Here is an 18688-nt window from a genome sequence, read left to right on the forward strand (position 1 = left end):
TAAAAAAACTACAAAGAATAGGTATCCAATACCATGGATAGATGAACTTTTGGATGAGCTGCATGGTTCAATTTTCTTTTCTAAAATTGATTTACAGTCTAGCTATCATCAAATAAGTGTGAGGTAAGAAGACATATAGAAAATATGATTCCATTGTAATTGTGGACACTTTGAATTCCTTGTTATGCCCTTTGGACTCACAAACATACTTTTCAATCTTTTATGAATCATATCTTTCATGAGCAATTGAGGAAGTTTGTCTTAACATTCTTTGATGACATGCTAATTTATACTAGAACATGGGATGAACATTTGCAGCACTTAGAGTATCATGGAAAAGTAGTCCTTATTTGCAAAAGCTTCAAAGTGTGAATTCAAAATGTTTGAGGTTATTTACTTAGAGTTAGGACATGTAATCAAGGTTGAAGGGGTTAACTTCATTAGGAGAAAGTTCAAGCAATCACAGATTGGTTCCCTCCCAAAAACATATTTGACTTGAGAGGCTTCTTGGGTTTATGCTGCTATTTCCAAAGGTTTGTGCTAGGTTTCTCCCAGTTGGCTTCTTCATTGACCAATCTTACTAAGTAAGGGGCTTTCTAGTGGTCTCCAGAGGTACATAACACATTTAACAAGCTTAAGGACATCATGGGCATATGTCCAATTTTAGGACTTTTTGGTTTCAGAAAGCTTTTTATTGTAGTGTGATGTTTACAGACAAGGTATTGGAGTAGTGCTAATGTAGGATACGCATCCCATTGTTTTTTAGATTAGGAAGCTCAGAGATCCATAAAAGTTGTATTCTCCTTATGACAAAGAGATGTTGGCAATCTTGCACATTTTAGCCAAGTTCAAACAATATTTGGTAGGCGCAATATTTATTGTCACAACTAATCATAATAGTTTGAAGCACTTCTTGGAACAAAATGACCTCAATGAATGTCAACAAAAGTGGGTAAGCAAAATCCAAGCATATGACTTTGATGTAAAATATATTAAAAGGAATAAAAATGTGGTTGCTCACATTTTTTCTAGGAGACCCACTCTCTGCTCACTTGTAGAGATTTCAGCTGATTGGAAATGTCAACTGTTGTCTAAGTATACTAAGAATTCATATGCTTGTGACTTATTGGATGGAAGGGTTCAAGATGATAAATATTTCATGATAAAAGATATGATATATTACAAAAACATGATCTACCTTGTAATTGATTCTAAGTTGAAGCACAATATTATGGAAGCATTACATGACACTCCTCTTGTTGGATGACCATGCTTCTTCAAAACTTATATGCAGGTAAGAGAGAGATTGTCTTGGAAAGTACTTAAGGATGATCTGCTGCAACATGTTCGTGAATGTAAAATATGCCAGCAGAACAAATCAGAACACACCTTTCACGCAGGTCTTCTACAACCACTACCTATTCTGGTACAAAAGTGGGAAGACATATAAATGGATTTCATCACAAGACTTCCACGAGCTCAAGGAAGGGATTGTATGTTTGTGGTGGTGGACAGGGTGACTAAATCTTCCTATTTCTATGCCATTGCTATAGATTACTTCGCTTCAGAGGTTGCTGATTTATTTCTTCAAGAAGTGTTCAGATTGCATGGTCTTGCTAAGACCATTGTTAGTGATAGGTACAACAGATTTGTGAACATGTTTTGGCATGATTTGTTTTGTTCGATAGGGACAAAATCGACACCTAGTACCAATTACCACCCTTAGACAAATGATCAGATTGAGATTGTGAACAAATGGGTTGAAGGCTACCTTACAAACTATGTTTTAGAACAACAATATGCTTGGGTCAAATGGCTGCATTTAGGTCAGTACTGTTACAATTCTACTTATCATATGACTATTGAGTTGTCCCAATTCAAGGCATTGTATGGATACGACACTTTGTCATTTATAGACTTAGTGTTTGATGATATCAAGGTTCCTTGAGCAAAAGAGACCATATAGAGTTACCAAGATATTCTCAGAGCATTAAAAGACAATATCTTTTATTTTTTGATGGAGGTTCTCCATGAAATATTTGTAGCCACCCTATAGGGAACACGTGCCATATGGATGAACCTCTTCAACTAAGAGCCAAGGACCAAGGGGTATCCATTCTGCCAAATTCACTTGGGGTACTATTCCGGCTTCATCCCTTTTCAACATCGAAGCCACGCACTCAGCAAGACTTGATCCCTAGTGGGCTCTTTAAGAACTTTTCCACTTCACTGCAGGGCCCATTAACGATATCGTGCAGGCACAAAACCAACAAAAATGTATCCAAACAAGTATAGAATCGAGAGGACTTTCCAGGTGGGAGAGTTGGTTTTCCTACACTTGCAAGCTTATAGGCAATCGTCTTTGAAAAGTAGTGGAGTAGAAAAGTTGAAACTAAGGTTTTATGGACCAAACAAGGTGCTTAGGAAGATTGGTGAAGTTTCGTATGAACTTCAATTCCCACAGTAAGTAGGATTCATAATATATTCCACGTCTCTTGCCAAACGAAGGCTTTGGGACAACAAATGATTGCTTCTCTTGAAATTGCCTCCGTTGGATGAAGAGGGAAAGCTGATTCTAGAATCTGAATGTATTGCTGATTGGAGGGTGGAAGGGATTGTCTATTGATGATGCTTCATGAAAAGATGATGAGATACCCTAGTATCCTAATTTATGATTCCTAGTGGACTGGCAACTTGAGGAAGGGAGGACTGTAATGTCCCCTCTTGAGTGGTTCATTAAATTGAAAAATAATATTTGCCAAGTCCACCATCTACTAGACTTAGCAATTATTTAAATAAAAGGGACGCTGGGTTTCATTTTATCACATAAGTCCCTAATTTGCAGTCATAGTTGAGGCCTTGATGAGATCATCGGTTTGATATATTTCCTCTTCAAACTCAGCCTTTCCGGCCTGTTCACAGCTAATCAATGGGGAACACATTTTTGGAAGTTTGCATGTATTAACCAAGATAGAAACATCCAAAAATCTGTTTTTTTGGAGATGCTAGGCTACAGCCTTAAAGGGTTTGACTGCAAACTCATCATTCATTCTGAATCTTTATTTATTCTTATTATCTCTAATTTTATCTCTACGATGCAAACCCTGCAGATTGCCTTTCTGGATGACAAACCAGAAGGCAGTTCGTAATTCAGGCAGTTCGAGGTGAAGGATTTTGTCTGGCAGGAACATAATAACAACCTGTGATTCTTTGTAGTGCATATCATAATCATTGTGAAGGAAAATCAGTGCCCAGGTTTGCATGCAGCCATAACTATCAGTTGGACGCAAGAGTTAAAGAATCAAAGAGAACAGTTGAAACTTCTAATACACACAATCTTCATTGTTTGGTATGTAATCAACCATTTCAGCCTACAGGACAATAGCTGCGATCTGAATTTCTTCAGTTATAAATAAATTTGTAATCGTGAGTCTGTAATAAATGACGAATATCTTGTTTTGATCAATTTGTTTGAATAAATATTAGCATTCTTTGCAAGTAAGACCAGTTAGGATACTTCAGGGTGGCTTGCTTAATTTGAGGGAACCTCGGTCTTTGGGAAGACTTGGTCAGCCCAATTAAGCCCAAGAGTGTGCAACATCCAACTAAGATAACTCATCCCTTGGCCCACTAGTGGCAGGAATATCTGTTAATACAACTCCGTCACTTGGGTTGGCCTGCTTAATTTGAGGGAACTAGGCTACTGCCTCTCACTTACAGATTGCCTTCCATTCCCCTATGATTGCTTGTGGGAACAAGTAATAGATACATTTTAGTAATGAAGAAAACATAATAGATTGAAAAGGCTTTATTAAAATCTTAGTTAATGAAGTATTAATAGCATAGATGTCCAACCACATTGCACATAACTCAGCATACTATCAAACATATTTATATCCTCGTGTATATTACTCTAATCAGAATTCTGCTATTGAATGCTGTAAATATGAATTTCTAGTCTGCGTTGATTCTTTTATTTTCTTTGATGCCCCTTTCCAATGAAGTTCCCTCAAGAAGGGAGGAAGAGTCATCACTTTCTCAAGACATGCAACTCATCATAATTGAGGCATCCCTTCTAAACTTGATCTCTGAACTATGAATATAATTATTGCTACAAACAAATGACTTTTTTAATAAAGTAAACGCTGCCTGCAAACATTATAATTATAGCTCTTTAATTAATTAATTAATTAATGCATAGTATGTTTTCTGCTATTCATAATAGGAATCACTGCTTAATAGAACTCCCAACAGCCACATCTTGTTCCTTTTCGTTAGTTATCGAGCTCTTTGACACAAGTAATCAACATTGATGTTTTTCCATAACGAGTCGCTGTATGATAAACTTACTTTTTGTATCAATGCATATTCAATTTATTTATTCTTTCTTAAAAGAATGGTGAGGTATTTTGTGGGAGCATGGCAGACAGTGAATATAGGTTTTTTATTCGCCTAAAGTGTGTGTCAGTGGACCCATTACCTAAAGGCCAACAAGGTGTGTTTGAAGACGAACAACCCCAATATTACCCAAATACATAAAATGGTGACTTATTCCCACTTGTTGACAATTAATATTTATATAAAATAAAAGGGTTCATGACACTTATTTAGTCACGAACATTGAGATTATAAAATAAGGAATAAGCTGCATGCTATTTGTCTTCCATGCCAATGGGTGTTATGCATGCATTCTGTTGTCTTTTATGTAAATAAACTGTTATAATAATATAATTGTAGTATTCTTTCTAATCCATTTAAATGATGTTGAAAGTGCAAATGGAATTTAATTACTTGCATCTAAATATTGGAAGAAAATGGCAAAAGTTCAGGAGCTAATAAATGAAGTACTGGATGTAAACATAGGGAAAAAAATGGTTTCGCTAATTCATGTCAAACATAGTTTGCAGGGATAAAATCAGATATAATAATTAAAAAAAATGCTTATCATAAAAGGTTGAGTAATATTAAATAAACTATCATGTACACATTAGGAGGGTTTATGTAAAAATAAATGACTGATCCTTAAATACTTGGATGTTCTGTCATGGAATATGTCATTCCCTTTAGGGGCAGCCCTTATGTTTTCAAAACTGAACCCTAATTAGGATATAGTTCAAAAGAAAACCCTCATTATTCTTTAGAAGTTAAAACTTTTAAATTAAATAAAGAAATTTTACACATGCTTGGACATTTTCCTTTTCAGTCTACCTATACTCTTTATTTTTTGGCATCTAAGTGAGTCATGGATAGTTTATCCTTATCCTTCTCTAAGGTTGCCCTCTCCTCCCTCAACTCTTCTATGGTGGAAGGCATGCTTGTATTTAGTCTCTCTGAAGTGCATTAGGAGGTCTGTTTTCTCCCATTGCAATTTCAGCTAGATGCTGCTAGTGTAGATTAATAGATGGAATAATGTACTGGAACAAGATTCTTGCTTCTTTCCTTATATTGTCCTCAGTAGAAAGAAGCATCAAAATGTTTTAAGCGTGACTGCAATATGAAGCATGATTTAGAGATGAAGCCTCTATTGCAGAAAATCTCAGCTGGTTTCTACTGGGCAATGTTTGGATTGCTGCATACTGATCCTACCTGCGCAACCCTGTCTTCCTACCTGATCCTTCTCAGCAGAAATAGAGTCTGTGCCTAAGCCTGAACTCCCTTTTTATACTCTCCTCATCATTGATTATTGAATCAGATGCAGAATCATATGTAAGGTGTCCGGATGTCGATGATAAAATGATTATTCTTAGTGGGCTTCCTAATACAATTTAGTAATCCTTGTCCTATCTCTGAGTTTTCAAGGGCTTTAAATAAGGATTAAGTTCAAGATAGTGACTAGAGAAGTTAGGTGGACAGTTACATCTGCCTAGTTTCTAAAATTTGAGTCCTGCTATTTTGATAGAAATAGGAATCACACTACTACAAATTAAAAAAGAAAAAAATATTTATTGATGTCTCATGTATAGTTTATAAAGTTAATGAAATGCTCAATATTTGTTGAATGTGAAGTGGACACAGGTTTGCAACTGTTTCATGTTCTGAACTTAATATTTCTGGTTTTCAAAAGGTGCGCTCATTGGCAGCAGAGTCGGATCGAGCATTTCAAGGAGGTCCTCTAGAGCCCACATTTTATCAGGAATCTTCGTTTACACCTGAAGAGGCAGGTGCAACTTCTGGTTCAAATGAAAGACAGGAGGATATACGGACTATTTTTTCCAGTGTTAGAGGACTAAACCAATATTCAAATTTTCTCGATTGGTTTGCTGTTGATCTTGAAGGCGAACATTCTGCCATGGATGGGCGCATACTTGAAGAACATACAGAATATGTCGTACAAGCCATTCACAGGGTATGAATATTTTACTTTTATTTTAAGATGGGTTTTTATATTTATGAATCTTAAGCTAAATTTATTTTCTTATATTTTTTTATATTCCTTATCTCTAATTAGATGCTTTTCTTCAGTCTTTTGTAGCTTTTCTTTGAATGAATAACAGTGTACTCTATTCTGATGTTTATCATTTTATTCAATCAACATTAAACTCATAATCATAATAAGATGTACTATAAAATAAAATGACTAGTTCAAACTATTAAATCATCGTGTAATCATGACATCAATGTAAGTTTTTGGTTGAAGGAGAGACATTCTGTTTTTGTCTTTGTTCTGTTGAAAATTAAGCCCAAGACATCAGAATTTCCTTCTTGAATTTTTTTTGTGGTATTTAATGTATTTTGTTGGTTATTATGTATAGTATGGGAATTAATTCTTATTTGTGTAGCTGTTATAGTGCTAAAGCACAAGAAACTTCTAAAATTTCCATGCTAGTTGGCTGTTCAGTTCCAACACTGGGGTTCTGGAGTAGGCTTTGGATACAGTGGTGAACTTGCTATAGACTTTTTATGTTATTCCGTTCTCAAATGAGAACATGCCAAATTTGGGGCCAAACCCCACAGGAAAGCTAAAAATAAACAAAGATGGTGAGTCGTATTTAAAAGTTCAACTAGTTATGCTAGAGAAGTACTTTGGTAAGAAGGCCGTATGTTATGAAAAAAACAGAACAATAAGCACAAAGAAGTTTAGACATGAAAAGAGAGATAAAACTAAATTAGTTGTACACCAAATCACAGGAGCTATTAAAAAATATAGACTGATGGATGTGACTGATTGGTAAATATGGAACATGATCAGAATGAAACTGGGATTCAGTTACCTTCTGGAACTTATGCAAGGTGGGGATTAGGTAGAATTTTCTGTTAGATCTATTATTTTCCAGGTATTTGAGCTTTGCATGTCTGATGAGGCCAGAAGAAAACTTGAACGAGGTAATGCCATGAAGGCAGAATTTCAAGTCTTGATAGAGAATAAAACCTTGGTGCTATTTGAATTATCCCAAAGAAAGAAGCCTGCTGGTTACAGTTCAGTGTATGAGGTCAGATGTAGATCATATGGTTTTTTAAACAAGTACAAAGCTAGGCTTGTTGCAAAAGGATATGCATAACAGAAAGGGGTGGACTATCGGGGGACATTTCACTTGCTTGAAAAAAGGGTAATGTTTCAAAAGGTAAGGTGTGTTCCTGTTCAGTTTGAATGGAATGTTTGTCAAGATCAAGTAGAGGAGATCTACATGACAGCTTCAACAATTCTAGGTTCCAGGACAAAAGAAACCTAGGTCTTGCAGGTTGCCTAAGTTGTACAGGCTTAATTAGGATCCTAGAGCCCAATATGTAAAATTTATTGCTAACTTTGAGATTCTAGATATAGGAGTCATGCTGAGTTTGATTATGTTGATTATCTTACAGTCATCAGTAGTATAGCTAAGTCTATTTAAAAGGGGAAATCTGATCATTGTTCCATTTTTGACATGATTTTGGCGTCCTGCAGTATTGTTTAGGTTTATAGTTGTGGCAACTTCAGATTGCAATATTTGTATTGCAAACCTAGAATGTGAAAGATTTAATGGAAAGACTTGAAATGTGAGTATAATCCATCATCGACACTTATGGAAGTTAGTCTAAAACTCTCAACTAACATTGGTTCACCAATGATCAATGAGTTAGTGCATCATCAATTAATGGATGCTCTCTTTTACCTTACTGCCACTCTATTGGAGTTGCATTCTGCAGTAACCTGGCTTTCTATGTAACATCCAAAAATTTCATAATTACTCTTTATTTTAACAAATGCAGTAATCTAGCTTCCTATTCACATGAAAAAGGATCAACGATTATAATTGATTGACTACATTCTCACGATAAGACTTAACCAGTGTTACAAGACTCAGCGTGTTTCCCAAGGACTCGGTGAGTCCCGAGGTGAGGCTGTAACCCCAAGGCTATGGGCCTTGTGCCCTAGACTTGGCCAAGTCTTGGGCGAGTCTCCATGGACTCGCCGAGTCTTGGGACTCTCCGGACTCGCCGAGTCTTGCTGCCCTGACTATGCATCAGCCAACATATAAAAAGTGAAAATAAACTTTTATTTAATGAGTTTTCCTTTCTTCTTTTGGTATGCATTGCATGTCTAAGACCTAAAAAGATAATTCTATCACTTGCAAACACAAACAATAGAGAAAGAAGCCTTGAGAGAAGAGTATTGGGATTTTGGAAGATAGATTGGCAAATCGGTTGACTCTCATATATCGATTGCTGATTGTTTGTGCCACTTTGTAGCTTGCATCAAAGCATTGAGAGGAGTTAAAAGAAGGATTTGGAGGGGGGCTTCTACAACCTTTAGTTGCATTTCCATTTTTAAGGATTATGAGGATGGGTATGATGACGAGGAGGATGATCATGATGAACATGAATGGAAACCTAGAATGTGAAAGATTTAACGGAAAGACATATTTGTATTGCAAATCTAGAATGTGAAAGATTCAATGGAAAGATTCAAAATGTGAGTATAATCCATCATCGACACTTGTAGAAATTAGTCTAAAACTCTCAACTAGCATTGGTTCACCAATGATCAATGAGTTAGTGCATCATCAATTAATGGATATTCTCTTTTACCTTACTATCACTCTATTGGAGTTGCATTCTGCAGTAACCTGGCTTTCTACGTAACATCCAAAAATTTCATAATTACTCTTTATTTTAACAAATAAAGTAATCTAGCTTCCTATTCACATGAAAAAGGATCAATGATTATAATTGATTGACTGCATTCTCATGATAAGTCTTAACCAGTGTTACAAGATTCAACGTGTTTCCCAAGGACTTGGCGAGTCTCGAGGTGAGGCTGTCTCCCCAAGGCTATGAGCCTTGTGCCCCAGACTTGGCCGAGTCTTGGGCGAGTCTCCATGGACTCACCGAGTCTTGGGACTCTCCGGACTCGCCGAGTCTTGCTGCCCTGACTCTGCATCAGCCAACATATAAAAAGTGAAAATAAACTTTTATTTAATGAGTTTTCCTTTCTTCTTTTGGTACGCATTGCATGTCTAAGACCTAAAAAGATAATTCTATCACTTGCAAACACAAACAATTGAGAAAGAAGCCTTGAGAGAAGAGTATTGGGGTTTTAGAAGATAGATTGGCAAATTGGTTGACTCTCATATATCATTTGCTGATTGTTTGTGCCACTTTGTAGCTTGCATCAAAACATTGAGAGGAGTTAAAAGAAGCATTTGTAGGAGGCTTCTACAACCTTCAGTTGCATTTCCATTTTTAAGGATTATGAGTATGGGTATGATGACGAGGAAGATGATCATGATGAACATGTCATTGAGGTTCAGCCTCAGACATAGGGGGAGAGGATGGCTCTAGAGTCTTCCATGACCTATCTTATGCGTACTTGTAGGAGAACATAGGCTACTATGAGCCTTTATTTTGATATATATTTTGAACTTTTGATTACGTGGATTGCATATTCGATGGATATTGTAGACATTTGACAGTGACACTATATTTCTATTATGTTATTTAGTTTAACTAAAAGTAATTTCTTTCAAAAATTTGCTTTTATATTTATGCGATCTATGCAAAGTTGTGTATGTGTGCAAAGTAACTTCTATTTATCTCAATTATCGTGTATTTGATGGTGATTGGCTAAATAATGCATGGAAAAAACTTTAAATCCTTAAAAATCTTTGAATTTCATGGTTTTTTAACTTCCGAGTTTGGACATTGAGTCCGAGCTTGAGCCCAATATAGGCTTTGCCGAATACGAGGCTTGTATCACTGGTCTTAGCTACCAATTTAAATTAACCAAATAAATTACAGATAATAGGCGAATGATATCTAATTGAAATATCTAACTACCATTTCATGTAATCAAGAATTAACTGCATAATGTATGTAGCTGAACTAAGGTAAGATACGAAAGAAAATAACATATGAGGTTACCAACAAGATTCAATTGATTTGTCTTGTACAAGTCTTGGCATTAGAGGAGAGGAGAAACATTGCCAGAGGCTTAACCTCCCAACCACGGACCTAATGTATCCCGACTGATTCTCAACTGAGAATGGCCCTACCTTGCACAGGATAAGGCACGTGTACACCATCTCATCCTGCCACCTGAACATTATGGTGTTAGAGTGTCAACTATACAGCCAGCTAGACCGCGAAACCCTCCAAATAGCCTATCCATCCAACTGTGAGTTATCTCGACCTTTAGTGATCATAACAACATCATTTGCCACTAAGCCTACCCTGGCTAGGGATTTAAATGGACACTATGTGCCTGATCACCCACTGCTCGACTTGACAAAAATGACCACACCCAAACTTCTTGCCATGAGCTAACTAGATTTCTGTTTTCAGCTTACAATTTCATTTTTGTTCCAATGTAATTTTTTGTTATATGCAAAGTGTTGAACCATTTAACTTAGATAGATTATACCACACATCTTTGCCTTACATGGCCATCCTTGATGGTTCTTGGTGTAATTTTCTAGTGTACATTGTGATGGTTTGATTGACGCAAAGAGAATATCAACATTCTTTTCAAGAGTTTTCTTGGATAAGGTCAAGTAAATAAATTGTTAAGCCTTTTTTAGACATTAGACACCTCAATAGGGTATACTTCCATGGTCTTAGTGATGTCATTGTATCAGGAAGTGTACGGTCTCACATGATTGCCTTCCCATGATCACACGTAAGTTTCTAGAGAGCAAAGGAAAGAAAGGAGTAGCAAATACAGACTTGAGTCGATGACTCACCCCATGATTGGCATGTCAATTCAACAATTAATTTCGAACTCTGCTTATATAAAACTTTATGAGTCCATTTGGACTATTCAGAGAAGGAAAGGACAAACATATGCATCATCCAATCTAGTGTTGATTAATAGTAATGACATGAAAAAATTTAAAAGTTACGACTTGACAAAAGCTACTATGCAAATATAAATGTGGTGTTCTTACGGCTCCAAGCCATGCACTTCAATGTTTGAAATTACTGGACACTGTTCGGTGCCACTAATAGGCTATAATTCTTGATATGGACTATCGCAGAATGGTAAGAATTTCAAGCATGAATTAAGACCAAGCCCCTGAGTGGCTGTGATTTCCCACTTTATAGAAAATGCTTGGTTATTAGGAATTGAACCCAAACAAGGAGTTATGTGCATGAAAAGATATGCAAGGTGGTGAGCATGAACTTGAAGTTTTGACGAAATATGAATAGTAAAGGTGACAAAGTTATTAAAAGAATATAAGAGGCCACTAGACTTCATGAGATGATTTTCTTTTGCAAATGGTCTATACAAACTATTATAGATAATACTCATATTATCTAAGAGCAGTTGTATGTGATGTCTACACACATATATACATATGTGTTATATATTAAAAGTTGAGTACACTTGTATGTACATGCACATTGAAGTATACGTATGCACATATGTATCACTTCAAGATATATGCATACATACATACACACAAACATATGTATTGAAATACGTACAATTACACCTAGGTACAAAGGGTATTATCTATAATAAGGCATAATCACCATCAGATGGAGTGGACGTCCCAAGTGATCTTCAAAGGTAACAATTTTATTTTTCTTTTATTTGTTTATGTGAAATATAAATATGTATATGCATTTGGTGACCTAGTTAGCTCATGGTGGACACTTGGCATTATCTAGTTTGTTCTAGTCTGTTTTCCCCTCACCCCATAGTTTAGACGAATACCTTATAGCTCGGTGGCAGATTGGTGCGTGTGCCTTATTCCCTCTCTGCCAATGCTTCTCCCCTTCATTGCGCTCTTGCAAGAAGAAAATAACATGGTGAAAGTATATTTCAAAATCATTCGAGTACAATTTAGTTACCGTAACTAATAACTATATTAGCTAACCATTTCTAGTTTTTGTGTATTAACAAAATGATTAACCAATATCTTCAATTTCACATGAAACATATTGAATAACCAATATTTCCAATTCACATGAAATCAAAATGAGTAACTAATTTAACCAACCATTTCCAATTTGCTTGTAGTCTTGCACACTAAATATAATATTTAACAATTAACAAAATGGGGGATGTAACATTCTAGATTCATACCAAAACGTTAAGAAGAAGATTGACAATGTTGGATGGATGTTTTGCAACCAACAGTTTTGGGTAAAATCCAGTGGCCAAATAGGACGACCAACCACAACATATGAGATAGAGTCTCTCCTATCTTCAAGGGAAGGCTCCCCCTTCTCACTGTTCCTTGGATCAATTCAAAGTTAGCAAGAAGTTGGGAGATTTTGAAATGGTGTTACTTATATTCTTTCCTCTTAACTTTAAGGAAATAATCCACTTACCCATGGAGCGAGTGATGGGCAAGATGAAATCTCAAATTACACTTCTATCTAACAATTGGAAACAGTGATACTGATAAACTAACACTAACTCAAAGGCTAGCTGAAAGCGTACCAGTTTGGCTATAAGTTCAGTTGTAATCTACGCTATAAGAATAACCTTAACTATTGGGGCACAAAGACATCCAAAAGTAAAGAATTCTAACTATTTTGTGAATTAAGAAAGAGATACAAGCTATACGGTCAATGCTCCTAGTTTATATATCAACATAACCCCTCCCAGTCAAGGCTTCGGCTTTGATTGTTTCTTGACTCTTTATACTCAATTATCAAGAATGCAAGAACACATGAATCAAAGATAACAAATGCAAATCATAGTTAAAGCTTCTAACTTGCACAAGTAACAATTGCACTCAATCAAAGTTCAGCTTCAATTGTTTCTTTGTATTCACTTTTCTTTCAAAATAGCACTATACAATCAAAGTTATGCTTGCACAATTTCTCCAGAGCTCTTTTGCATACAATAAAAAATGATTTTTACAATTAGGGGGCACTTCCTTATATAGGCAAAGGAGTCGAGAAAAAAAGTGGAGGAAAAAGTGGGAGCAACTCAACCAACTTTTACCTGGTCAAATTAGGTGAGAGAAATTATTAGATTACATGTCATAGGGACATGTAAATCAAATTGCATGCAATTACACAATTTCATGCAATACATCCTCTCCAATCTACAAACATGAAAACTAAAGAAGGAAGAAGACAAAAGAGAATGAAACAATCCGAGGGATTGTTCCGAAGGGCCTTGCACTTGGCAATTTAATCCCAAATGATCACAGGATCGGGAGTTCTTGTATTTTGTGCTACTATATTCACCTTGATAATCATGGTGTTGTGTCTTTTGATAGCCTCTAACTCTCTTTGATGGATTGTACATTGTCATTTGAAAACTTGATGTGATCAAGCTTTTTCTCATTTGAGTTGTCATGAATTCTCCTTTGTAGATTGGCACATTATGGAGTCTCTAACACTTTGAAGACCTTCTTGATGGTGCACGGATACAAACTTGGAACAACTTTCCACCAACAACTTGAACTATTTTTTTTTTTGGTGCATTCCAACACAAACTCAAGTTCTCAGGCAACCATTGGGAAAATGGAGACCAAATGAATTATCGCTTCTTTGATTCGAAGCATGCCTTCTTTACTGGATGCCTTCATTTTTTACAAAAATTTGGCATATCTTGACTTGCTGCAACATGAAAGTTTCAATGGGATTGAATCCATCATTGAAAGATATGGATTCCGACTCCATGAGAATATTGGCAAAATGGATCTCTGAGGAACAATATATTTGGAGTATTGATTAGATACTCATGGAACATATGCAATAAATTAGATGTGATATGGAAAGTACATATGGAGGGCTACAATGGGACTTAGGAAGATGGATGGCATGTAAATGCGCATGGGAAAAGGATGAGTTCTTGTAAAGATGTCTTGAGGAATGAAGGCTTGGCGCATGGGAATTTGTGCAAATGATAACTTTTGACTTGAAAAGTGTGAACTTTGGTAAAAAACGGGCCCTTTGGATGTCATTATACATAATGTGAATTACATGTAAAACAGACATGCATTTAGGTCCGGGAGATGGAAATGCGTGTAAATGGGAATGAAGGATGAGATTGCATGTAAATGCGGATGGAGGGCAAGATTACATGTAATCGCATGTGGAGAATGAGATGCAATGTGCTATGGCATGTAATGATGGAGGTAGAATGAAACAATGCACTTGCATGAAAAGGGTGAAGAGATGGAATGGAGGGAAAAACTTAAGTTCTTGGGAAAGAACTTGCAATTTCTTCGACAAGAAGAAAAATGAGAAAGAAAACAAACAACCAACGAAAACAAGCACAAAGCAAACACATACCTTTGGTCTTATACTCAAACATGTCAAGAAGCAAGTTGCTTTCAAGTGCAATTTCGAATTTTGAGTTTGGGGAAAATCTAAACGAAAATCTAAAATCCAAGTGCAACATCAAGCTAAAATATGCAATAGAATAGCAAGATAAACACAAATTAATGAACAAGATTGAAAATATCCACTTACTTGAAGATCAATGAGCCAAAACAGCAAGATTTCTAGATTTTGAAGACCAATTCTCCTCCAAATCTGGATTATCAAACAATAATATTGACTTCTTCAATCTTGCAAGTGATGATCATTAATGTGCCATGAATGGTTGAATTTGGCATGAGGATGCCAGAAATGTGGTCAAAGATCACTAACGCACAAAATGTTTTTGTCAAAAAGCCCAAGTAAGACCCGTTTATAGCAAAAACTTGGTCTCTTGGAGCTTTGACATGAATTGTATTTACCCTTGGAATGCAAAAATGTGTTTCTCAATAGCAAGGATATGGATCAAAATGTCAAAACACCTCTTTAGTAAAAAAACGTAATCAAAATCACCAAGAAATGGACCTTTTTGGACAAGAATGTAGCTTCAAAATACCATAAAATGCATTGTTTTTTGCAAGGAATCCAATGTTTTTGGCATGAGAATGCATGGAAATGCAAAAACATCTCTTGCGGAAGTGATTTCAAGACATTTCATGGACAAATCTGGGCAAAATCATAAAAAATGTGTTCTTCAAGGGTAGAAGCATGAACGATTTTGCACTTGGAGGGAAAATGTGGTTACCAAATGCAAATGCATATAATGATTATTCAAACACTCTTCATCATTTTTGGCGTGGAATCCAACATTTTTGGCATGAGAATGCATGGAAATGCAAAAACGTCTCTTGAGGAAGTGATTTCAAGACATTTTTATGGACAAATCTGGGCAAAATCATCAAAAATGTGTTCTTCAAGGGCAAAAGCATGAATGATTTTGCACTTAGAGGGAAAACGTGGTTACCAAATGCAAATGTACATGACGTTGATCCAAACACACTCTTTAGAGGAGATTGCATGTTTTAAATTACATGTCTTTTGCTTTTTTCATGCCAAACACAGTCTTGAGAGATGTTTGCATGTCTTAAAATGTTCATTTAGTCAAAAACACACTCTTAGAGTGCTAGTACACACTTTAAAAATATGTAATATGACTTGCCCATCTAACTATATGCCCTCAAGATGCAAACCACACTCTTGGAGGAGCATCACATATTTTAAAATCTTGAATATGCATGTGTCTTTTAGTGCAAAACACATTCTCTAGAGGTGATTGCACATTTTAAAACTTGAACATGCATAAGCTCACTCTAAAAGGCCCATTGCATATTTTAAGCTAAAAGCATTTGCATGCCTTTAGTTCAAAACACATTCTCTAGGAGCCTTTGCATATTTTACATGCAAATAGGTTAAAAGACATGTTTGCACAACTTAAGTGACCAATTAAGCACATGTTTATTGATTTTTGAAGAAATCTTTTAATTGGGTTAGAAATGATATTTATAGTATATAGTTTAATATATAATGTGTAAATATCATTCAAAAAGTAATATTTACTAAGATGTTTTAAATTAAAACTCAAAAATTAAATCAAACTATATAGTTAACATATTCACTTAAGTGAAAAATTAAAAAAATAACTTAACATGAAAATATAACATAAAGTGCACTATAGTCACTTGAGTGATAAATTTAAGTGATAAAGTAACTTAAAAACATAACATAAAATGGATTTATGTTATATATTTCAAAAAGTGAATGTCAAATTTAAAATATAACCTGATATATTAAATCACACAGTTACACTTGGATAGTCCACCTTTCGGGCATTAAAATTATCGTATGTTTTGATTGCCAACTCCGATTAATCCCTAAGATAGATTGAATCGAAGGGTAAACCGAAAGCAATAATTTGAGCAAAACCAAAAGATCAAAAACTAACAAACACACTCAAAAACGAGAAAAAAAGGACGATGAAGGCGTCAAAAATCAAGCATAGGTTCAACAAATAAAAAAAACTAAAAGGATTTGACGAAAGCCTTTAGCAAAAGAGTTGTAATGCCTTGCTCGGAGATCCTTGGAACAAGGATGAAATACAAGCCAAGATAATTTTATTGTAAACAAGTGTAAGTGCATAAGACAACAAAATACACGAATCACAAAGATCACAATGGAAGACCAAACCATCGTCCCGGCAACCAACAGATATCCTAACGCCACTACCTGAACTAACACAACACTACAAGAACAAAAACCTGAAAACGACAACCAACACTAAGAATCTCAAAACTACCCGACCAAGGTAATTTAAGGCAACCCAAAGGGTACTAGAAACTCTGAAAATCGAACCCTGAAAATCGAGGGAGACACTCCTTGTTTTCCGCGCCAGAACATTCTCTGCCAGAATACCGTACGAAGAAGTGCATCATGCCACGCGAAGAAATGCTTTTCTGCGCTAAGAAGTGCCCAATGGCGCGAGGAAGTGTTTGCTTGTATAACCAAAACACCATAAAATTGAGGTAGGGTTTCGTGTGAGGAAGTGCCCAACCATGCAAAGAAACCCACTACACCATGCGAAGAATTGCATCCTCATGCGAGAAAGTGCAATCTCGTGCGAGATCTTGAGTCAACATGCAAACACAAAAATCAAGAAAAAGCTAAGAAATCTAAGTAATGAAGTTCCTCCACATCGGGGAGTACTGGATCCATAATTCGAGGCGTAAACACTCGAACAAAGCTAAAATATGGAAAACTGGAAATAACATCTAACCATCTAATCATATGGCGAAGGAAAAGAACAGAAGGGAAACATCGCAGAGTACTGAAAGCAACATCACAGTAAACGGAAATAACATCGCAATGAGCAATACAACCAAACTAGGTACGCGGTTCCTCCCAACCGTCAATAGCATCATAAGGCCATCGTGGGCCCTAGCCATCCCTTGTGTGTAACATCCCAAGCCACCGATCAAATCGTCGATACTATCGTAATAGGGACGCCACTACTAAAACATGCTACAACAAGCATAAGGAAATCAAACATGCTAGTAGTAAAGCATAAGATAACCCTACAAATTAGATAACATCACCTATCACATGCTAATCATCAAAGTAAGGAAATGCGTCAATAAATAACATCATCTAAACATGATATACAAGCATAAATCACAAGAAAGCATACTCCGGAACCTGAAGCACCAAGTGAAAACATCCAGCAACGGTCGCACTAGGAAAAAGACTGTCTCTGTACACTGGTCCCTAGTAGTGGTGTAGGTAGCTAGGCCTCCCAACCATGTGGTGCCCACAGGTCGACACCCACCGTGCTGATGGAGATAATGATCCAACCACAAACACACAAAACAAACGTCCATGGCTAACACACATGCCAAGCAGTATGATGACTGAATCCAAGACAAAGACAATGTATAAACTATAGGTCCTGGTTAGACACTTAGTGGGCTACTAAGTAGGGGTTGACATCATGGAGAGTCGCTTGGCATCGGCAAGCCCAAGCTCGGATCGTGTAGATTCAACTCCCTCAACGGAAAGGCTCTAGCACAGAACATTTTTCATTATCTTAAGTTTTATTACCACCCAGTGTTTTATTTAGTCATCACTTATATAAAGCTTCCTTTGCCAACCTCCGACGCCATGAATGCTGAGCTGCGAGATAGAAGCCCCCTCCATATGCTACCCTACCCTACCCATGCTCATCCAACAATGAGTGCCCATAGGCATGCAAATTCCCAACCCAACCCCAATGATTATAACTTCTGGAAGTACCACGAAAGATCGGGCCTCGCAAGTCACTCGACAGATGAACGCGCACGTACTCGTGTGTGGTGCACCACCATCACAAAGATCATAACACAAGTACTGGATGAGCACACAAAGTAGAAAGTCACTCCATCGAAAATAGAATTGAGAGGATAGACGCAACATGCATCCCAATGCAACATAAAAGTGCAATAAAGGTCTGACTGAC

The 18688-nt window shown here is 36.4% G+C and overlaps 1 protein-coding gene across 4 annotated transcripts in view; it reads left to right on the plus strand.

Moving 5' to 3' along the window:
• LOC149568347 (phosphatidylinositol deacylase) overlaps positions 1–18688 on the plus strand; it is a 138773-nt gene that overhangs the window by 12564 nt on the left and 107521 nt on the right. For all 4 annotated transcript variants that reach the window (XM_089821293.1, XM_089821292.1, XM_089821295.1 and 1 more), the window contains exon 2: positions 6065–6346. In XM_089821293.1, coding sequence (XP_089677419.1) covers positions 6065–6346 — 282 coding nt within the window. The remainder of the gene's footprint in view (positions 1–6064; positions 6347–18688) is intronic.

This window comes from Cupressus sempervirens, chromosome 3 (genome assembly GCF_028749045.1).
Source record: "Cupressus sempervirens isolate cs-2001-9-10 chromosome 3, ASM2874904v1, whole genome shotgun sequence".
Taxonomy (NCBI): Eukaryota; Viridiplantae; Streptophyta; class Pinopsida; order Cupressales; family Cupressaceae; genus Cupressus; species Cupressus sempervirens.